The 23,401-nt window shown below is 43.8% G+C and overlaps 1 protein-coding gene across 6 annotated transcripts in view; it reads left to right on the top strand.

Annotated features, from left to right (window-relative positions):
* ATXN2L (ataxin 2 like) overlaps window positions 1-23,401 on the top strand; it is a 1,992,254-nt gene that overhangs the window by 1,658,004 nt on the left and 310,849 nt on the right. For 4 of the 6 annotated variants that reach the window (XM_044058577.1, XM_044058574.1, XM_044058578.1 and 1 more), the window contains exons 20-21: window positions 3,094-3,308; window positions 15,859-16,065. In XM_044058577.1, coding sequence (XP_043914512.1) covers window positions 3,094-3,308; window positions 15,859-16,065 — 422 coding nt within the window. The remainder of the gene's footprint in view (window positions 1-3,093; window positions 3,309-15,858; window positions 16,066-23,401) is intronic. The other 2 variants (XM_044058576.1, XM_044058579.1) reach the window with 1 other exon arrangement.

Genomic DNA, 23,401 nt, shown 5'->3' on the forward strand with positions numbered 1-23,401 from the left:
ATCCTTTCAGCAGAGCTGTTCTGATTGATCTGTTTCCTACATTAAAAAGGAGCCAAAGAGGCTGTCCCTGTGTTGGGGAGGAATAAGAGATTTACCCCTGCCTCCTCTCGTTTTGAAGTGATTTAGGCAGTTTGTCCCTTTCTTAGACCCAAGTGATTTCATTCAGCACATTTGGCACTTTGGGTGTGTGGTATACCTGGTTTCAGAAGGTCTTCTTGCACGGTATCAGGCTTTGCTTTTTGTAAGGGACCTGGCTAACAGCACTCATTCCAGTAGATGGCCTTTTAACACATCAGTAACTAGTTTCTGGTTTGCTCTGGATGGTCATCACTTCCAGTACCAGATGTTGCAGTTTTGTTTTTGCTCAACTTCCAGAGACTTCAACCTGATTTTGTCTGTAGTAGTGAAGGCTTACAATAAAAAGGGTCTCCTTTCATGCAGTAATACATGGAGGATTAGCTCTTGCTATGTCTTTTCTGAGATCACTTGGAGGAGCCCCTTCTTTCTGTCTCCCATCTGTGCAATCCATTTAGATCACCAGACATTTAAAATAAGTCTTCTCCAATCTCATTTCAGAGCAAGCCCTTGATTGGGTTAGAGTCAGACGTACTACACTGTCATTCATTCCAATCCTTGTAGTGGCCCAGGAGGTAATGGCCTTGTCCAGTGGGGTAGGGGTTTAGTAGAGTCCAGGTGTGGAGGATTCTATCAAACATTCTGGACTTGATGGCTTCCTTAGGCTTCGTGGATTTTGTTTATTTGCTTGAAAAGTGGATGTTGCAGTGGACTCTGAGGTTTCAGTGGCTTGAGAGCCATCCTGTACACAAGGACTTACTGATCACCAGTATCTAGATGAGCTATCCCAAGTTATCATTTGGTAGTTTTTCCCTTTTTGTAACTGAATCCCTGTCAGATCTTAATGATGGGTGATTTTTTTTTTCTCGTCAGCTGTGGAACACCCTCAAAAAAAAAATTGGTGCTTCACATCAGACATTTAAAGTTTAGAGTAGTGCTACTTGCCCAGAATGACTTGGAGGAACAATTTCTTCCAAGACTTCTTATTGGGTCAGAGACCTGTTCTGTTGTTTAAACAAACAAGGGTGTTTGTTTTCAATCCCCCCCCCCCCCGCCCCCAATGTGAATAGAAGTAGTGCCTGTCTGTCAATGGGCCATAAACAAGGGCATCCTTCTGTCATAATTTCAAACTCCCAAGTCATTGATTGATCTTGGAAGATGCTCTGAGATTAGCTTTTATTACTCTCTCGAATGTCTGGATTCACTGGCTATGCCTTGTCAGGGTCTTCCAGAAGTCAGGCAATCTAAAATTGAACTGCTTCTTCAGAGAATGTGGTCCCACCTGTTTTGCTCAGTTCAGCAGAGCTTACCTCATCACAGAGTTCCAAGAAGATAGACCAAAACTTTACTCTTTGCTTGTTGGTGGCTGAGAAGGCCATGGTTTTGGGTTTTAGATCCATTGCTGTAGTGTGCGTGCTCTTGTTTCTTAGGGATCTCTCACAGGGATGGGGAGATATCAAGGTCCGCATCAGGGCTTGATTACTGATGCAGGTCCCCTAACTCAGACTTTGTGAGCCCAGGAGTAGTATCATTATTGATTGAGGCTGACTAAGTCTTCTAATAGATGTTCTTAGTTTAGGTGGAAAGTCGGTCTGTACGTTGTGATGTATTTCAGGCGCCTATATCATTGAGTTATTCCATTGTCAGTTTCATGTGTTAGCTCTTCCTGAATATCATGACGTTGTGTAGGACAGAAATGTCTTTTGGTGTCACCTCTGTCTCCTTTTGTGGAGCCCATTCCCCTCCCTACAAACTCCTAGTGAGACTTAGGCCAGTCCACCTACCAAAGAATGGTATAAAATAGAAGTCTGTAGTCTGAGATGGCTGGCTGGTTGACATTGAATTGAAATTCATTTCTTGGTCATGATGAACATCACATCTGAGAAATGTATCTCAGTTTCAAGACCTTGTGTACACGGGGAACTCACCTGGTATTTCACAAAGGCCAGCTCTCCTTCAAGATGAACCATCATTCTTCCTGAATATATGGTTTTGAAGATCTCCCTGATCCAGTCTGTCAACCTCCCAGTGAGTAGGAGTCTCCTTCCCACTGTGAATGTACACCACCAACTGTGGTGCTACCTTAGAAGTTACATGAATTTAAGGAGCAGATCATCTATTTGCCTCTGTTCTAGGGATGTGGCCTGCATTTCCAGGTGGATTTCCAACTACTAGATATTTTGCCGTGAGTGTGTGGTCAGAACTTATGCCATCAGAAAAGTGACTACTTCCTTTGCTTAGTTCAAGATTGTCTATGTTGCAGACATTTGCATTGTGGCTACTTGGTCCTTCAGTGAACACCATCACCAGGCATCATTGTCTTGACAGTCACTTCAGTTATGGAAAGTCTGTTTCCTAGAACTCGGCCATCTAACTTGTGGCTCTCTTCTGTCTTCTTCCACCCTGGTGGTACTATTTGGGATTCAGCCCAGCAGCAAAGGACCCCTCAGTAAAGCTTTTTGATTGTTATTTTTTTATTTATTTTTTTTTACTGTACCACCTGACCTGTGAGAGGTTCTTCTTTGATTGGTCATGAGTGTTCTCACACCATCCCTTGCAAATGAGTACTTCTATCAATGGATATTGTTGGAATTCCCTGTTCTATAACTCTGGTAAGTTTACAAAACTTGTTTAATAGTGTGTTGCCAAATCTGTATTGCTTTTGATTTAAAAATGGTGCCTAATAATGTCAAGCAGATCAGTTGGCAGGCTCTGAGGACAAGTTTACTTGTGCGACAGGCATCTGATTTCTAGGCATACATAGATAGACCAGGCATGCAAATATCGTTGAATAAAGGATTTTATTGAAAGAAATGCTAAATTTTGACTGGTGTTGAGTGACCCATCGAGGAAGAACATTTGTTTCAGTTTCATATGGAAGTGGCTCTGTATTCCTTTAGGTCTGTGCAGACATTTGCTGGGTGTGTCTTTGTGGTGATTAAATATAGAGGGGGACAGTTTATTTCTATAGGTTTGCATCTTAACTGTCTTTTTTTTTTCCTGTTTATTTTTTATTAGCACCAGTTCCTCAACCTTACCCTCATCATGGTACACCTCTGCACCCCCATCAACCACAGCAAGCAACAACGCCTACAGGAAGCCAGCCACAGCCGCAGCATGCTGCTCCAAGCCCCGTGCAGGTAACGTGCTGTACCGCCTCCGAGATATTGGATAAAGGAAGCTTGTCAATCAGCCAGGAACCTAGCTTCACCATTTGTGCAACTCTGTTGGAGGTACTGCTGCCTGACAGTGGCCTTTTTGTTTCAGCCTACACCTTGGGGAACAGATGGAGTTGGTGTGCTACTGAAGCAGATGCATTGTTTGATTTGATTTTGTTATTTAATTTGTTTAATTTTATTTATTTTTGTTTTGTTTTTTGTACTTCTACCTGTAATTCACCCTGTTCCCACATCTTACTTTTACTTTTCCTGTTTTGAGATGTCACACTGTAGCAGTAGTCATTCTTATTTTATTTATGTTGTAATGCCTTTTTGCATTCATCATGTTAGTCCTTGGCACACTGACTTCCTGTTAGCTCTGAGCTTCCTCTGAGCTCCTAACCCATACTCCCTAAAGTAGGACTTTTACCTCTTCTTACCACCACCTTTGTTTGAACTTTTTTTTTTTGAGGGAGGGGTGTATTGCAGATTTTGACCTACATGATATGAGCTGGAATTGCCTTGGCACTGGCCATGGCTTATCAAGGTGCCAGCATTCCTTTTCATTTGGCAGTTTTACATGATATATTGGTGTCTTTGGTATTTTTGTAAGGCTTCTGCTTTTAAGAGGAAAGCACTGTGCTGATATGGCCAAGGTGATGATGTTTTGATTTGTTATTGCAAGCGTTTTTGCATTTGTTAATACAGAGATAGAAGGCTTCATGTTAGCTTGATTTACTGAAGTTATGGTGGGAGAATATGATGAAATGGCAGCTACCTTTTCATGAAAGGCAGCTTCATTATTTTCCCTTTTCACAGTTCTGATGTTAAAGCCATATTTTGGGTCTTTGCCTCTTGGTGTGGGCATGTAGAACCATCTTGCCTATTGATACTGTGACCAGTTGGGTTAGTGGCACCCAGAACATTTGCTGTGTGTTACATAATGATGTTTAGGACATGGAATTATTTTGTTGCAGATGTATTCCTTGAAGTACTTACCATTTTCCATAGCTGATTTGCTGGTACATTGGCAGAACTTTTGTCTTTATCATTGATGATCCTGGAGTTTACAAAAGATTATGGCAGTAAAGACTGGCTAGTGTTAATTTCTTTTATGGAGGATGTTTGAGGAGGTTGGGGAAAGGGGTTGACCGGTGAGTGTGTGTATGTATGGTTGCCCTTTGGTGGAGGCTGAATGCGTAGTCATGCTAGTGTTTCTAATCAGTACAGTGTGTAATTTGAGTGCAAGTAGTAATGCATATTTGTCTAAAGCTTCATTACATCCTGTGGACCATTACACCTCTCAGTTAATGGACAGTGAAAGTGTCTTCGCAAAGTGACCTTCTTGGGTGGACTATAGAGCTGAGACCATGAGAAGGCCAGTGCCTTACTGTAGCTTGGACTGAGTCCTTTGGATAGGGTGGCCAAAGTCTGTGCTTTGGGTAGAGGGATATTAAACAGGAGTTAAGTTTTGAGTATGCAACATCAACTGAAAACATATTTTTCTTAAAACTTGTGTGACAAAAGGAGTTTTGATTGCGGGTAGTGTCCTGGGGTGAGGACTTTTTCTGTAACTTTAAACATGTGATGAAGGCCTTTGCAGTAATCTTAGACTTGTAACGCACATCCTTGAGAAGTAAATTTGATCTTTGTACAAGTTACTGCTGCAGTCTTTAGGAAGCTCTGCTGCAGGAGGAATCCATATCTGATTAGAGTTTGAGGTCAGTGGTCATTACGCCATTCAGACAAAAAAGTCTTGCTTCAAGCCCAAGGAGTCAGGGGATACCCAGGACCTTCTTCGTCCAAGGTTGCCAGTAACATGGCGCTCATCCAGCCACTGGACCCAGCATCTGAGGAGCTTGCCTACCTCTGATGAAGCCCTTGTGGAGGTTGTCTTGAGAAATGACTGGGACATGTCTTTCTAAATTGAACTTAAAGCGGTCCTCTTTAATGACATCTACTGGACATTGCCTATTCATAGCCATAATAAAGAAAGAGGAAGAAGGTTTACAGGTGCCAGTTGTAGATGACATCAAAAGCATGACCGATTGTCCTAAATTGCAGTGTTTCATCAAACACCATAGATCTGATCCTAAGACCTCAGCCACAGGTTTCACCTTCCTCACCCTAGAATAGCATGACTGTTTCTCACCTGCAAAGGGCTTCTTAACTCTTTTGCAAGGTTTGCAAGTATTGTAGAAGTATGGCAGGAAACGCCAAGCCAAGACTTAGTAAAACTCTTTATTAAAACAATAAAATCAGGTAAAAGTGCGCCATAAGCGCTTTCAAGCAAACATGCCCTTCTTCAGATGATACATAGCCAGTAAGATACATATTTTAAACCTTATTGTCACCAATCAGAAACTAGTATTTTACCCTCCTTTTCCTTAGGATGGGCTTTAAAGGGATAGCAGCATTTAGACCGGGATGTCTATCTGCCCCAAACTTTATTATCCGTTGAATTTCATTATATTCAGCCTCATTTGTTATATCACCATCTCTGTCATGTTTATAAATAAATTGTAACACCATAAACAGAATGAATTCCCAGCATTCACTTCTGTGTTGTGCAAGTGCATTATGTACATTCTTATGCTTAATGTCTGAAAGATGTTTAAACATTCTACTTTTCAACATACATTTGGTCTTTCCTACATAATATGAACGCATCCTTGACACATAGCTAAATAAATGACATTGCTAGTTCTACAATCAGCATATTTATTCAAACTATACACCTGAGCTGTTGTAGGGTGTACATATGAATTGTCTCGTGAGATGTAATTGCACACTTTACATCTATGACATGGAAAGGTGCTCACTTGTTTTATTAAAGTAGATTTATGTGTATTACTACTAGGTTCGTGACATAACATGTCTTTTAAATTTTTGTTTCTTCTGAAAGTAAATTTGAGTTGTACACCAACAATGCCAGCTATTTTGGAATCGGTGTGTAATACTTTCCAGTTCTGTCTAATGATGTCGCAAATGCCTCCCACATCACTGCTCTAAGTCAGAAGCATATGACTAACCTCAGTGTCTTGACCACCTTCTTTCTCTTTTCTACCAGAACCCGTTGTATACCAGGGTTTGGCCACATCCTGCTTTCTACTTTTGGTCTCTTGTATTAAACTATTTAATTTCCGTTGTTTATACCCTCTTTCCTTTAAATTATTATGTAAATGTCCAACTTCTTGTTCAAATCTCTTTGTTACATAGTCGAGAGGTCCGGCTAATGTGACCCTTTACAATGTTGTCAAAGGTGTGCCTAGAGTGCATGCTGTCAAATGATAACAGGCTGTTACGTCAGCCTTCCTTCCTGATAGTGCTAGTTTCTGTATTGCCTTCCTCATTCTTTTTCAATCTCACATGTAAGAAATCAATTTCAATTGTGGAATAAGTAACTGAAAACCTACAAAATTCTGTACTGCTCTCTAAATATTGTGCAAATGAGAGCAACTCTGTCTCTGTCCCCTTCCATAAAAGGAACACATCGTCCACAAAACGGCAATAGTATCCCAACTTGTGCCTGCATGTATGCAGTATGGTAAATATTACATTATCCTCCCAATGGGTTAGTGCAAGATTGGCATAGGAATTCGCACATGGTGTGCGCATGGCAGCACCCCGTACTTCCTGTAATATTTTCCTTGACATAAGCACACATCTTCCAACACCGATGTCAGCGACTTACAAATCCTGTGATCAGTGTCGTTATCTACGTGTGCCTTATTCAGTAATATACTTTCCACTGCTGCTGTCCCAAAACTATTGTCCATCACAGTAAATAGACTTTTCACATCCAATGTGACAAACATATAATTCACATTCTGTTCACCATTCAGATAATCAGATAGGGTAGTTTGCGACATCATTAGACAGAACTGGAAAGTATTACTCACCGATTCCAAAATAGCTGCCATTTACTTTCAGAAGAAACAAAAATTTAAAAGACATGTTATGTCATGAACCTATTAGTAATACACATAAATCTACTTTAATAAAACAAGTGAGCACCTTTCCATGTCATAGATGTAAAGTGTGCAATTACATCTCACGAGACAATTCATATGTACACCCTACAACAGCTCAGGTGTATAGTTTGAATAAATATGCTGATTGTAGAACTAGCAATGTCATTTATTTAGCTATGTGTCAAGGATGCGATTCATATTATGTAGGAAAGACCAAATGTATGTTGAAAAGTAGAATGTTTAAACATCTTTCAGACATTAAGCATAAGAATGTACATAATGCACTTGCACAACACAGAAGTGAATGCTGGGAATTCATTTTGTTTATGGTGTTACAATTCATTTATAACCATGACAGAGGTGATGATATAGCAAATGAGACTGAATGTAATGAAATTCAATGGATAATAAAGCTTGGGGCAGATAGACATCCTGGTCTAAATGCTGCTATCCCTTTAAAGCCCATCCTAAGGAAAAGGAGGGTAAAATACTAGTTTCTGATTGGTGACGATAAGGTTTAAAATATGTATCTTACTGGCTATGTATCATCTGAAGAAGGGCATGTTTGCTTGAAAGTGCTTATGGTGCACTTTTACTTGATTTTATTGTTTTAATAAAGAGTTTTACTAAGTCTCGGCTTGGTGTTTCCTGCCATATTTCTACAATATTTGCAGTTGACTTTCGTTGGCAGTGAGACTTTGGTGCAAGGCAGCAATTCCTTTGACTTGACTTCTTTTGCAAGGTTGGCATCCTGAATATGTCAGATCAGCATAGGTTGAATACCCTTTTAAATGCAGCAGGGACTTTCCAACCGTCCTCATAAAAGATTCCATAGAACCAGATGTCATCCAGAACGAAGAAGAGAAGGATGACCTAGATTATAGATAATAGATATTCTTCCCCTGGGTTACCTGACCGGTTGCAAGGATACCTTAGCCACATACTCCCTATGGATAGATTGGCTTTAGGAGATACCTTTGGCCCATATGAGAACCAATGTTTCTAATTCCCAAAGTATGTCTTTGGAGTTGTTTGGTTATGATCCCACCAAACCAGTGGCATTTTCCCATGTACAGGAAGTAGTCCTAGATGTTTTTTTTTTGGGGGGGGGGGGTCCCAAAACTCCCAACTTGCATCTTTCAGTCTCAGAAAGACCAGACAGCTATTACAAGGTGTAGGCCATTATTCTTTCCTTTACCATAATCTGGTGGCAGACCCAGATCTCTTCTCTCTGGAAGCAACAAAAGGACTAAACTTTTTCCTGGGAGAAGTACTGTTCTGATGATAAGAAAAGTGGACTTTTGGGCAGGTACGATAAGAAAATTTGTACTTCAACTAGTTAGGGTTTAGAGCTTTGAATAGTAAGGTTCATACTTTGAAGTTCCAAGAATGTATTCCTAAGCAAATAATGGAGCTTGATCTGATTGAGGGATAGAGGAAGACTCTAGGACTTCATTAGGACAACTCATTAGGACTACTGTTTGTCTCGGTAGACATAGCATTAACTGTGCTTATGGTACTGCAAACACAGCATCATAGGCCAGCTACCACTGTTCACAACTGTTAGTTGAAAACATTAAAGTAATCTTCTCCAGCCCCACTGGACAGAGGATTACTTTTTGGGCCACAGTGGTAACGTGTTTAAGAACCTAGAGAAGGCTAAAGATATGGGCATGGTTTGCCTTATGTTCTACCTCCTCCATCCCAAGTATAGCAGGAACTAAAAGCGAGCAGAATTTCACAGCCGGGAGTTTAGAAGAAAGTTTTTATTGTATTGATAAGCACTTTCATCACCAAAGTAGTGGGACTTCTTCAGGGGGAAACAAGTTAAAGCAGGATTATTCTAAAGTACCATTTTTGGGGATGAAAGTGCTTAATCAGTACATAAAAGTGTTTTCTGCTGAGTTTGTGACAGTGTATTATTGCTTAAACTAACAGTACATTCTGTAGAAAGCCAGGAATGAGTAAGCATTCAAAAGAGGGCAAAGCCTTTTACAAGACAAAATGACAGGATGATAAAGGAGGTAAGGAGGACAAACAGACCTTTGTCTCCTCTAAGAGTCATCAGTGTTTGTCTAGAGCTAAACCCCCACCCCAGCCCCTACATGCTTACGTGGAGGAGCAGAGGAAAAGTATATCAGACAGATGGATACTAAACATTATTGCAAAGGAGTACCACCTAAAATTCAAGACAAAACCTGTACATGAAATCATAGAGGTCATTCCAAAGGGACAGGAGGGAAAATTATTTTACTTAAGGCTGCTCCTGGTTCCAAGAAAAGACGGTCCATGGAGATCCATTCACAACTTCTTCAAACTAAACATGCCCCTTCTAGTACAAAAACCCAAAATGCCAACCTCTCCAGCTCCTTCTCTTGCTAAGTTCAAGGGCTTTTAATATCACCGTGGATTTAAGGGATGCATGCCTACACACCCCCATCCATAAGGAGGACAGGAGATGTACAAGATAGTTCTTATAGGTGTGGTCACCTCCAGGTTTCTTACTTACCCTTGTCCATTGCTCCAAAAGTAGTTACTAGATACCTAGCTCTCATGGCTGCTCAGTGGAGGGCAAAGGGTATATATTTGTAAACATATCTGTATGATTGCCACCTGTAAGCACCTGGAAAGGAGGAGGTGGTGAAAGCTCTCTGCTTTACACAGCAAATGCATGCAGAATCTAAGCTTTATACTGTGCCTGCAGAAGTCGGGGGGGGGGGGTCATCCCAAAGGTTGTTTCTCCCTTAGGACGGAATGTTGTCTTGCACAGACTTTTTCCCGGGCATTGATGAGGAAGCCTATATGGATAGCCAGGAAGATCTTAAGGGTCCTAGGGCACATGGCCACCATCATTCTAATGGTACCTTTGGGCCACTCACCTATACGGAATATCCTGTGATAACTCAGGAGTATGTGAAATGAACAGGCTTATTCACCGGAACACACCCTCCAAACCCCTATCATCTTTAAAAATGATGATGAGTCTCAGCTATTGAGGAAAACAGAGGAATGCCACCCCCCTCCCAAAAAAAAAAAAACACACACTTCCTACAACAAGGCCCTTGGTTACAGATGTATCAGTGCAGGCTTGGAGAGTGTACTCTCACAGCCTAATGGTACAGAGCACCCTGTTCAGGTAAGAGGCCTAACTCCATATAAGCTTGAAGGAAATATTGACTGTTCAGTTTCCACTGAAGGTATTCAACCCCCTTTTTGATTCTTGGGAGTCCTGTGAATTGCTACAGACAACTCCACAGTAATGTCGTACATCAGCAAACTGGGAAGAGACGTAATTCTCTCAGCTAGGCAGGGTGGTGCTGAAAACATGGAAGGTGGCCATAAGTCATAGCATGACCGTAAAGACAGCATACTTCCCACAGGAGATAACCTACTATAGAATCAGAAAAATGGAACCTCATCAGGCCCCGCCCAGTGAGTGGACACTGCACAGAGAGGTTTTCTTGTCACTGACACTGAAGTGGGGATTACTGGAGATGGCCCTTTTTTGTTCTCACAAGAACTTTCAGGTCATATAATTCTGTTCTGGAGCCCACACCCAAAAGCTTGGGCAGTGGATGCTGTCTGTTTGCTGGAGAGGTGAGTTCCTGTTTTCCTTTCATCTCTGGCTCATGTCACAGAAATGATACAGAACATACAGGAGAAGAAGCCAAGATGATTCGAATTACAAAACTCTGGCCCACGCAACACTGGATGTTCTTAATCACTGTTGAAGTGTTTCTTATTGTTGAGATATTCTGCCAAGGGCAGCCATATGTCAAGGCAGCATACCAAAGCCTAGGCCTTTCCATGCTGCATATGTCAGATGTGTGCCCTGCAGCTGAAGACTTGAGGTGCATAAGTGATTTACAAGCACAAAACCCTCAGAACATCTTTCCCTCCAGTCCTGAACACAGCATTTCACTTTTGGTCTGTTGCTCATCCGTTTTTCTGCTGACTACTTAACCACTGGGTAGATAAGTACCATGTTGGGGATCCTTCCTATTTTCTAATACCATTTACTTTAGGTGCATGTCATCCAGAAAAGGGAAATGTGATTTTGGGAGAAAGGTCCTCCATAAGGGCCACCACGATAAGTGCCTTTTTGCATAGGTGTGGAGCATTTTCAGTGTGTGTTCTGTTTTCCAGGCATTGGTTCCTAAGACTACGTTCAGCCATCTGTCTTCATTGTCAGTGTGTCTTGAGAACCAATGTCTCAAACTTCTTGCTTAAGGGGCCATGTCCTTGGATTCCCCCACCCCCAGACATCCAGTTTTCATTAAAGAAGTCAAAGTTTAAACTCAAGATTTCTACTGGCAGCTGCTACCAGATGTCTCTATTGGTCCGATCACGAGAAATTGGAGTGTCTGGTTGCACCTCCATTTTCTGCTGTCATGGCCCCGTGGAGGCCAGTATGGGACAGGTTGCTCACATGTCTGCTGGGGTTGAGCAGACTTCCACTGAGGACAAGAAGGGGAATCCTATGTTGGTTGTATCGAAAGGGCCAGGGGAGTCTGCAGATTATTTTACATAAGGAGGTTCTAGGTTCCTTAATAGAGGTATTTCAGGGATCAGATCCTCTTAGGTTTGTCTGGGGGTGGGGGGTCCCAGTTAAAAAGAAGCTGAAAACTAATCCTATTTTTCCCATTGATAAAGACCTCCAGAGAGAATGGCAGGACTTTACTTGGGAGCTATTTAAAATCATTTAAGGCTTTGAAGCCTTCTCAGTTTTTCATTTCGTTCCACTTCAGCTCCTTTGAAAAGGACTAGGGATTCTTCTTTTGACAAAAAATATTTGGATTCTAAAGGAGAATCTTTAGCTTATTCCTCCCAGATCCATTCTTCTTTAGCTGTGGGTTTTGAAGAGGGTGATTCCCTTTCTCTCCTCTGGACGAGCTTTCCTTTGAGGATGCTATCTTTAAAATGATGCAGCATTTACTTGGGAAAGCTCACAGGTGTCTGAGGTTCAAAGATGCTATGATTTGCTTCAGGTGGACACCCCTAAGCCTTCAAAAGTTTCCCTTGTAGTGGAAGCACTGTTGGATACCTTTAGGTCTGATGCTGAAAAGTGAGAGTCTCAATTTTCTGCTCCTGAAAAACGGCTAGGTTTTGTAAGGTTCCTGAGGCTCAAATTCCTTTGTAAGAATTCTCTTTCAGGTGTGTCATTTGTGCTTGTACTGACAAGCCCACTAAGCTCTTGTCTTCCCCTAAAGTCTTGTCTACTTATAAAGAGCCGTGGTTAGGCATGGTAAAAGGGTGTATACCTCTGCTACTTCAGCATGTAGAGAGAGAAATTGTCAAGACACATATGGCAAGGTATGTGCTCACTCTCCTTTCTAAACTGAAGGGCCTTTCATCTAATATGCCTGATTCAGATGATAAGATGAAAGCTCTTTCTCTGTTTAGTTCTGTTAAATAGATAACTAAGTATTCTATTAAATGCAGCTATGATGCTGGTGAGGCTTCTTTTAAGCTGTGCTGAGTCTGGGTCAGTTAGGCAGTTTCCAAGCAAACCATTTCTTTCTTTTGTTTTTTAAGAAATTATTCCCAAGGAACCAAAATTACTGTAATATTTACAGGTAAACCAATAATATAATAAACAGCATCTCATTAAGCAGTGACACAATTGACTGTTGCATTTATCTAACAACATTACTACATTTTCCACTGATTGATCGACTTTCTTTTATTTGATCTCATAGCAATAATGTGTATTTTGTCATGTAACAGTGATAGTTTATAAAATCCAGAACAAATTAATTTTCCAGTTCTTTATTATCTTTATTGCAATAGCAACCAATGTCCATAAAACAGATTATTGATTTTTAGCAATCCAAGGTAGAATTGGAGCATGCAAACCATTTCCTCTTGTATATTTAAGGCCATTTCCCTTTGTTTTCATGGAAAACTGCTTCCTTCTGATGGGCCTTGCTCTACTAGAGTAGTTGTCTCTTCGGCCTTTCTAAAGGGTCGTGATGCTAGAAGCATTCTAGAAGCTGCAGTTTGGTGTTCTTGTACCTAAATACTCTACTAAGCTCAATCAGTTGGATGTTATGTCTAGAGCCAGAGCAGGTTTTGCTAGGTCCAGCCTCCATTTTTTTTTTGAGAGCTGTTTTGTTCTTTCTTTTCCCAGTCACTTCCATGGCTTTCATACTCTCCCAGTAGTAAGGAATATTGCAGCAGTGATTAAGGAAGAACACAGTACAGTTATTTAATAATTTAGCATGGCAGTAGATGTCCTACTAATCACAGTTGCAGTATTCCGTCCCTCCCCCCTTACCTCTGTTGTGTTTTTTTTCTGTTTGCTGGCCAAGGGGACATATGTTCCTTTTTTCTTGATGTGGATGTACATAGCTCTTTTTCCCCTCTTTGACTGCTCCATTTTTTTTTCCTGAGGCAGATCAGTTCTGAAAGATTTGCACTTGTACATCATTCATATATCTCATGCCTTCAGGTGGAGGGTGTATGTCTGACATATGGTGTATGGAAGGTCCCTGGCTTTGGTATGCTGACCGGACATTCGGCTACCCTTGGAGAGATATCCCAGTAGTTTGGAATACTGCAACAGTGATTAGTAGGATGTGTACTGTTACCATAAATTCTTATACAGCTGTACTTTCTTTTGCCTCATCTTAGTGACCAGGAGAATCTAGTGGTTTTGCCCAGGCTGGTGAACCGAATTTGTAGAGGGAGGGCACCGTGGTATGTCTGAGTCTCAAGACCCTCTATTTGTCTGTCTGGAAGTTTTACCTTTGTTACCCCTTTGAACACCAGTTGTCTGTTATAACGAGCGAGACAAAAAATCCATGAACTAAAAGTCATATATGATAAAGTGGAAAAGGTTCTTCCCCCTGTAGCTCCAAATGAGATGTCTGATACCTGCTGTTGCAGCAGTACAAGGGGTTCTGCAGTATTTGGCAGAGTCTTGCTCATACTTCAGTTAAAGTGCACCTGTCAGTTATAGCTGTGTTGTTTACCTTTGGTCCCACCACCCACATTCAGAAGGGTAGTAGAGCATTTTCTGAAAGGCACTGCACCTCAGGACCCCCCCCCCCCCAAAGGAGTCAGTTGTGCAACCGTGGGACCTGAATTATGTGCTGGAGAAAGTAATACTGCTTTCATTTGAACCAGCAGGATCAGCCTGTGTAAAGTTGTTTTTGTGGAATAAAGTATTTTTGATGGTGGTCACCTCAACCAGGAGGGTCACAGAATTGCAGGCTGCCATGTGCAAAGAGAACCTTTTTTAGTTGTCCATTTAAGTTGGGTTGCCTTGTGCACTAAATCCTCCTTTTGGACAGAGGTAGTGACAAAAGTGGATCTAAACCAGATAGTTCATCATCCATTTTTTTCCCCAAAACCATAGAACAATGAAGAAAGAAACCTTCGGTCTCTAGATTTATTCAGACAGTTAAAGTACAGCCTGGAGAGGACAAAGGCATACAGAAAATAACCATTTATTTTTAGATATTTACTAAAAACAAAAAAGGACTTCTTAACTCAAGGCAGATTTCTTCCAAGTGGTTATACCATTGGTTTGTATTCTTCCACAGATTCAAAGGCATTTACCTGGGCGGGTAAGGTCTCCCTCCACTGGGGGTACAGATGACATAATTGGTTTTATAAAGGTAGCCTCCAACTGAAAATATTCCAGAAGGAGCACATGGTCATCAGGCCGCACTTCCTGTGAACACTACAGGCTAGACATTAGGTCCAGGGCTAGAGCAGTGCTTGCGTCAATATCCCTGAAGGGCATATTACCTTCCTCATCCACAGGACCACCAGCTACACAAAAAAACAATGGAAGGACTCTTTGGGAATTATCCAAAAGTTGACTGCAGCAGTAATTTAAGCAAAGAATATAGCACAATTGTGTCATCAATATAACACTGGAGGTGTTAGTCACTGCTGCTGATTTTCCTACCCTCCTTCCTTTCTTCATATTAAAGTTGCACTGGACTGGAGTGGGATCAAGATTAAGTCTCTTCCTTATTCTTTGTTCTGTTTGTCTTTCTTTCCATACAAGCCTATATGGCCCTGCTGTCTCTCTTAATAGATTAGTGAGGTTCTAAGGCATAACAGTTTTGCATACTCTGTATCAAGCAACTTCCTTCCCAGGCAGGCATCTTGCCTTTCTCAGTGTGAGTGGATTCTTAATGAAGACAGGGAAGAGCAGAAAATGCGTGACAAGACAACTGCTTTAATACCGCAATGTGGAGATGTTTGGGACAAGGTGATGAGCTCTGAAACTGTGGCTGGATGCAGACTCTGCCTGTGTCAGAGATCCCTGAAGTTATGACGCCAGCAATGACTACACTTGAACATCAACCGTTATGGTAAGTTGACGAAACAACTGTGCTTTCTTCCTGGGTCTGTTACCTCACCTACCTTGGTGTTATTTACTTTGGAAGGGTGGCACTCATGGTTGTTGTGGTTTCTTGTACAGAGCAGAAGTTGAACTAGCCTGCAGAAATACCCAGATATTTAGCATTATTTCACTAATGCTGAAGTGTTGGTCAATGCTGGCATTAGAGTGTAGTACAGAATGTGTCAGTTATTTATTTTTGTTTTATTTATTTTTTTACTGTAATGCATTCAAGAACCAGGTTTACAGGCCATTGTCTGATTTTCCTTTTCATCTTTGTCATTGTGCATAGCATCAACCAGGTCAGCCTCCACACCTGGCCCCCGCACAGGCCCAGCAGAGTATGTACCATCCTTCAGCATTGGCAGCAGCAGCTCCACAGTCCATAACGCCAGCACCAAATGCACAGTCTCCTCAGAGCAGCTTCCAGCAGCAGCCACTGTACATCCACCCTCAGCAACTGTCTCATAGTTATGCCAGCATGCCACATGTAACACAGGTATGTGTGTGAAACAGTCCATAGATAATCTCAGAACACTGAATGCTGGGGCCAAAATATATGCCAAATATACAAAAATGGAGTACACTGTGGGAAATGAATGCAAGGAACAAGGTGTGGAGGTCTACCATACCAGAGTTAATCTCACATATCTGCTGAGTTTGAAGCATGTATTATCACAATGAGTTTATGTAAGTGAATTAGAGGGTGTAGATGTATGTCACCAGAAAACTGTAGGTAGTGAGGTGAATAACATAGTCTCAAAAAATAATTGGTATGTTCTGTCCACAGATGTAAAAAGGGGGGGGGGGTTGCTGTTGTGAGAAATTTAGTGGCATCACACATTGGACTTGTTGTCATTCTCAGAAATGTTGCATATTGTTGGGTTGCTGGAAGGGAATTTTTTTTTTTTTTTGGGAAAAAAGTATGTACCTTAATGATGTCTGGATGGACCTTAGGTGTCTTCAGCAGCCTTAACACTGTAGGAGTAAAAGGCCTTGATGTTATAATCTTTTATCCTAGATTCTGGTTCTTGCCAGGTTTTAATTGCCCTTAAATGGATCTTGAAGGTGGTCTGCTGTTTAATTAAGAAGGTAATGTATATCTTTGAGGATCATAAGAAATGTATCTGTATGAAAAAAAAACCTGTGGAATTACTCTAGGTCGCCTGATAAATAATGATAAAGTAGATTATACTGGGGGAGGGTTACTTTAATAATAAATCATGACACCTTTTCCTCTGTTTCAGCTGGATTTTCCAAGCTGTCCATTTTTTCTTTGCAGATATGAATTGGGTAATATATATCCTCACCCAGCAGGAGTAACACTGATCTTGTACCCGAGTAGGTATATACACAGGTGGCAGCAAGACTCCCACATAGATCCAGTGCGGGCATGCTTTCTGTTCCATTCTTCTCATATTCTGAGTATCATTGGTCCCTCAGTATCAAGATGGAGTTTTCCTTTGACATAGATAGCTCATGCTCAACAGCACTTGTGATAATTTTGACTTAACATTATTGTGGACCCCTCATCTTCTGGGTTTCATGTTAAGTAATGCTGTTTTTTTCACTCTAATTCAGTCATTTCAACAGGTATACTTGTGCTAAAGAGACTACTTCTGTGGATTACCATATTCAGAGTTTTTTTTTTAGTTTAGGACCCCAGGATTAACATGAGTGTTTTAATATTTAATTGGTAACCCTTTGAAGTGTTGGGACCTGCTAGAGTGACTCCTCTGAAACAAGTGAGATTGAATGGTTGAAAAATGGACTTGCATATACTAAGCCCGAGATGGCCATTTCCAGATATGCACTTTTTCCAAATTCTCCTTGATCTTCCCATAAGTGCTCTGCATTTGCTCCTTTTCTCGTCTCTGAAATTCCTGTTAGCCTAGTAACCTCCTACGATGTAACGGCTCTAGAGCCCTTACAAACCTAGCTATACTTATCCTGAGTTGGTTAGGTGAGTGATGTTTACAGAGGTAAGGGTCTCTGGTTGCTAATACCAACTTCTTCTCTCTGGGAGGGACATGGGTGCCACCTCAGCAGTGAGTTTGCAGTCACCCTTCCATTGATCTAGGCTGCTTTTGAAGAGGGTCAGGGAGGGATCTGTTTCACATGAACTGAAGCTTGTTCAGAGAGGTGGCAGTCTCTGGGAGATGTATGCATCTCTCCAGCATGACCTGTTCGTTTCAGAGGCTAGGTTAAGATCCCTGTTGTAAGTAACCCTCCTGCAGATTGATTTACGAATGTGTAGCATTTCCATTGGGACCAAGTCAAAGACTTCCTTGCAAGCCAAGCACAGGTCACCCCTTAGCAACCTGTAGAAGATGGACTGCAGTGACAGGGCTTTCAGTCTTTCTAAGTATGACTTGATGTTCTTTGTGTTTCACTGTTGCAGTCATCACACTTGGGTTATCTACCTGCAGGTAGCCCTCAGTCAGCACGATTGTCAGAGACCTCAGGTCGTCAAGGGTATAAAAACAGGCAGCCAACGCCATTATATCAGTCTTTCTTGCTGAGAAGCCCGAAGCAGAAGCAGTTCGCACGAGTGCCGGTCGGCTGTTACCTGAGTTTTCATTTACCAACTGAATCATCCTGAAGTCTTCTAAAGCTAATTACCCCATTGGGGATCCTTTTTTCTTGCTCTAACCGATGTCAGAAAAACTTAACAATTGTCTTGCCTGTGGCAAGCAAATACCACACAGAGATTTTCATTCTTACTGCGTCACCTGTTTAGGCCCAGACCACGATGTACCTCGCTGTCGGTTTTGTGCCTTGTTCAACGTCCGAACTATTCGTCGGGCCCTTATTGTCACTAAATACTTGCGTTCTCTTTCTCCGTATTCCGAAATGGCTTTGGTAAGTCATCCGACTACCGATATTCCAAAAAAACATAAGGATAAAGAGAGAGAGAGAGAGACCGCACAGGTCCAAAGCTGCCGCCGACACTTTCGTTAAGCTAATCACCAGTTCGCCTGTACTCAGTGAGGCGCTTTCGCAGTCCCTGATGCCCGCTTTAGTGGATTCGCAGGCCTCTACCAAGACCCGTTCGGAGTCCAGTATGCAGCGAGACTCTTCTGCGACTATGGAACCTGCAGATGTCTCTACCTTGGATGGGTCCATAGCCGCTGAGCAGGCACCAGCTTCTGAAGAAATTCTTTGCACTACCGATGTTCAACACAAACCGACGACTTCTTTCACGTCTTCAGTTCTGTCTAAAACTACCGAGTTTCTAAGGCCAAAGAGTATGCTCTACATCTAGAAAACTGATGACCAAAGTGCATGTACCTGTTCCCTTGCCACAACATCAAATGCTTAAATTGCAGAAGACCTTGTTATGCTGATTAGGGGAAGTCAGCCTTCTCCTGCTAAGAGAAAAAGAGACCAGTCCCCAGCAGCTTCAGCAGACCAAGAGTCCGACGACTCTGAAGTATCTGATTATGAAGACATGCCCTTATCTGCTTATGAGGATTCAGATGCAGAGGAATCCATTCCCTCTGCCTCTCCTCCAGAGGACTTTTCTTTTGGTGAAACTTTACGTACTTTGAGAGCATTTCCATTGGGAATGCCAAGACTATCCTCAATCCAAAAAGAGACTCAGAATTTCTAAATTTGCCACAGCATAGGCATTTAGCAGTACCCCCAGTCCTGAAAGTTGTTGATGATGTCTTTATGGAATCCAGTCTTACTCTTGATACTTTACCCCCTGCTCCTAGGAAACCAGACAGGTACTACAGAGTACCTGACTCACAAATTCCTTTTCAAAAATCCTACTGCTGACTTGGAGGTTATTTCCCAGGGGGCCTAAAGGTATCAAAGCAACTACAGCTAAGAATCCCACCCCTTCTGACGGGGATTCCAGAGCTTTGAACAGATGGGGAAAGAAAATATCTACCTCCACAACTCTCTTCATTAGGGCTTTGAATTGTCAGTTTCACATGCTGAAGTACCAAAAACATATTATGGAACTTAAGCAAAAAGTAGCAACCTTTACAGACTGTGCAGAAAATAAAGAATTGCGAGAACGTATGCATTCTGCAAGCCAGGTCAGCAAGCATACATTGCAGTGTGGCTTTGATGCCCTAGAAGCATCTTGCAGGGCAGCAGTCACTGGTTCTGTACTGAGAAGGCATGCTTGGCTTAAGGAGCAGACCTTGCCAGACCATGTCAAATCAAAGTTATTAAACGCTCCTTTGAACAAGGACAATCTGTTTGGCACCAAAGCAGAAGAGGTGCTTAAAAAGATGAAAGAAAAAGCTAAATATATGCAGACAGTCAAAGAATTCTTACAAGTACAGTCTCCTAGTTTCAGTAGGCATTGCTCCTCGAAACACTGGTCCTTTCCAGCCCCCTCCAGGCCATCTCAAACTAGACCCAGGGGAAATAGGCCCCCAGACTACAGTCTCTGGGTATGCAGAGATCTAAGGAATGGAGTGCCTCCACCTCCAAAGCAGGGAGTGCTAAGCCACCCCCTTACAGAAAGAATTCACAATGACTTCTCTACTCCACTCCTTACCTCTGCCCAACTGCTTGTGCCCCTAGGAGGAAAACTTGCCCTTCATGCAAAAAACTGGATGTCCATCACCAAAGACCGATGGGTCCTCAACATTGTATCCCAGGGTACAAACTTTACTTCCACTCTCTGCCAACCCCAAAAGGGTTCCCAGACCTTCCTTCAAACCAGTGGGCAGAGGCAAAAAACCAAGATCTGAAGTAGTTACTTCATTTGCTCTGCAACCTGTGGGTATCAGATCCGACCTCGGATCCGAGCCGGCAGCTTTCCAAGCTACAAGATCTGAGCTCCTAGCTCCTCCCCCCTACCCATAATCCCCCTGCTACATGCTGTATTACCTCAGATCGTTTTTTGCCGCGGCTGAAGCGCTCCTTGACTTTTGGTGAGATCGTTACCTTTCTTAAACTTTTTTCTCAACTGGGAAGATTGTATTTTTTAGTGTGTGTGTGAGTAGTATCCCTGGGTTTTTTAGACGTAGTTTAGATACTCGTTATTTTTTTTTAGAGGTAGTGTTCTGTGTGTCACCCCTTCCCCCTTAGTGTTTGGGTGTGCATGTGTGAGTGTTGATCAAAATGGCTGAAGGGCCCAAAGCCATTTTTTCAAAGTGTACTGAGTGTGGCCATAAGCTTTCTCCTGCTGATGGCCACACTCAGTGCGTTTTATGCCTGGGGGTGGCCCATTTATCTACGGCCTGCCCAATATGTGCGGCCTTTAACCCCCGGGCACTTAGGGACAGGAAGAATAAGCTGATGCTGGCGGGCTTGCTTCCCCAGGAATCTGCTGCTGCTTCCTCTCCTGCTCAGGCTGCCTCGGCAGCCCCGGTGCCTTCTGCGCCCCCTGCTCAACCGGGGACTCAACCTCCTTCTTTGGGTTTGAGCTCGGGGGACTCTGGTGCCTCTTCCTCCAAAGAGAAGAGGCACAAGGACAAGGAAGGGCACAAGTCTCAGAAAAGCCGGGCTGAGACTCAACCCTCAGCCCCGCCATCTAAGCTGGCTAGGTCTCCCTCGAGGGTCTCCGGATCCTTCCCCTCTCGGCGCCGTTCGCCATGTTTTTCGCCGGAGTGTCGGCGTCGCTCGAGGTCGTCGAGGCGGCCCTCCCGGCCCGCCTCGGCGACTTCTAGGTCGACCAGAAGCCTCACCGACGCGGACATGGATTGGATGATGCATCGATTCATACAGACCCAAATGCAGATGGGGGGGGTGCTCTTGCTTCCCCCCCTCTGGGGGGGAATTGCGGCCCCCATTTTTGCTCCAATCACTCCTTCTTCGACTCGTTTTCGGGTCTTGGAGTCATCGGATCTGGGCCCTTTCGGAGCCAGGGATTCGTCGGCACCGATAGCTCCGGTCTCTTCACCGACTGTGCCCTCGAACGTGTCGGATCCAAGTTCTCGGGGCCGAGGGCTGAGCGTCGGATCCGTGGGAGTTGGTGTGTCTTCGGCGGCACTGGGTTCGGAGCATACCTCTCTCTCGGCTCCGACTGCATCGGCACCGACCCCGATCCCTACCTCGGAGCCAAGGAGATTACTTTCGGAGCCTGGCGAGAGTAGTTCTCCAGCTTTTGAGGTAGTGGAGAAGGTACTGTCGAGGTCCTCCAGGTCCCCGGTTTGGGCTTCGGTTCCTCCCGTACCCCCGCTGCATGTGGGTCTATCCTCTGTCATCCGACCATTGGGACAGCCTGCTCAAGCCCTCCAGCTGGTTCCCTTGGAGGAACAAGAACCCGTTGATGAGCCCTCTTCGGACAGTCCCACCAAGGAGGTCCCTCGTAAATGTAGGTGTAAAAGGAGGCCCCTGGATTCCCCTGAGTCCATCACCACCGACACGGATTTAGATGAAGGGGAAAGGTTCCCCAAGGTCACCCCCTGAAGATGTCTCCTTCGGAGACATCATGGAAATGTTGCGTATTAGAGGGAGGTGGTCTGCCCAAAAACCTTCCTCGGATGAATGCGTGTTCCTGGAGGCATTTGAGGCAGGCCTGTCTACCTCCTAGGTGTCTCCTCCGGCTGACCCCCTGGTAGACTTAATTACTACCAGGGCGTGGAAGGAGCCCGACACCGTGGAGCCAATCCCGAGACGACCCGACAAGGTCCTTAGCCCCCCCAACGGATAGACAGTCTTGGGCCAAGGGATCTCCTGTTGATGCCATGTTGGTGGCGGCTGCCACCAAGAGAGAACTTGCACAGGAGAGTTCTTCGGTTCACCCGCCGGATAAGGAATCTCGAGCGCTGGACCGCATTGGGAAGCGGATGTTTGCTTCAGCGACCTTCTCGATAAGGGCGCTGAACTATATGGCACATACCATTAGGCTACAGCAAGACTTGATTAAGGAATACGCTGCAGCCCCCCGGAGTCCATGTCGGTCAAGGACAAGAATGTTTTTTCGACTCGTATGGCCACTCTAAAATCCATATCTAACACGTCCATGCGGCTACTCTCCCATGCTACGGAGGGAGCCACTAGGGCCAGTGGAGCCGGGGTCGTCTTGCGGCGTCACCCCTGGCTCCGTCTTTGCAATTTCGCGGATCCCTTCAAGGCGTCCTTCACGAATGCGCCCTTTGACGGGTCTTCGCTTTTCGGCAAGACCGTTCGCGAAACGCTGGTCCAAAGCGAGAAGGACGGGAAGACGCTGTCTGCCGTCGGAGTCCGCTTCTCTAATCCCCAACGATCTCTAATCCCCAACGATCCTTTTCAAGGAATCAGAGGGGACAAAAGAAGCTGTGGTTCCGCAAGTCTCGGCAGTCCCATCCAGCTTCGGACCCCTCGTCCTCTAGAGGCAGAGGAGGACAAGGTGGGCGCCGGCCCAGAGGCAGAGGGGGACCGCATAACTTTGGGTCTAGAGAACCTTTCTCTGACAGACCCGTGCAACAGCCCTGATGGCTTACCCGGCTGTCCCTCTCTGGAGGCAGTCGGGGGGCGGTTGACGGAGCACCTGTCAAATTGGGAGTCCATTACGACAGATCGATGGGTGCTCTGTATCATATCCAGAGGTTATTCCATCCCCTTCATAAACCTTCCCCCCACGACCAGACGCCTCCCCGATGTACCACCCGATCAGAGGGAGGCAGCGGCTTCAGAAGTGTCGAAGTTGCTAGAAAAAAGAGCCATCCAGCCCGTCCCCCTAGACCAGTCCGGATTGGGTTATTACTCCAGGTTCCTTTTGGTGCCAAAGAAGACTGGGGACCTAAGACCCATTCTAGACCTTTCTGCTCTGAACCTGTTTATTCCCAAGGAAAAATTCTGGATGGTCACCCTCCAATCAATTCTCCCCTTTCTGCGGGAGAACGACTGGATGTGCTCTATAGACCTCAAGGATGCGTAGTACC

Source organism: Protopterus annectens, chromosome 16.part0, assembly GCF_019279795.1.
Source record: "Protopterus annectens isolate FY-2018-M chromosome 16.part0, PAN1.0, whole genome shotgun sequence".
Taxonomy (NCBI): Eukaryota; Metazoa; Chordata; order Ceratodontiformes; family Protopteridae; genus Protopterus; species Protopterus annectens.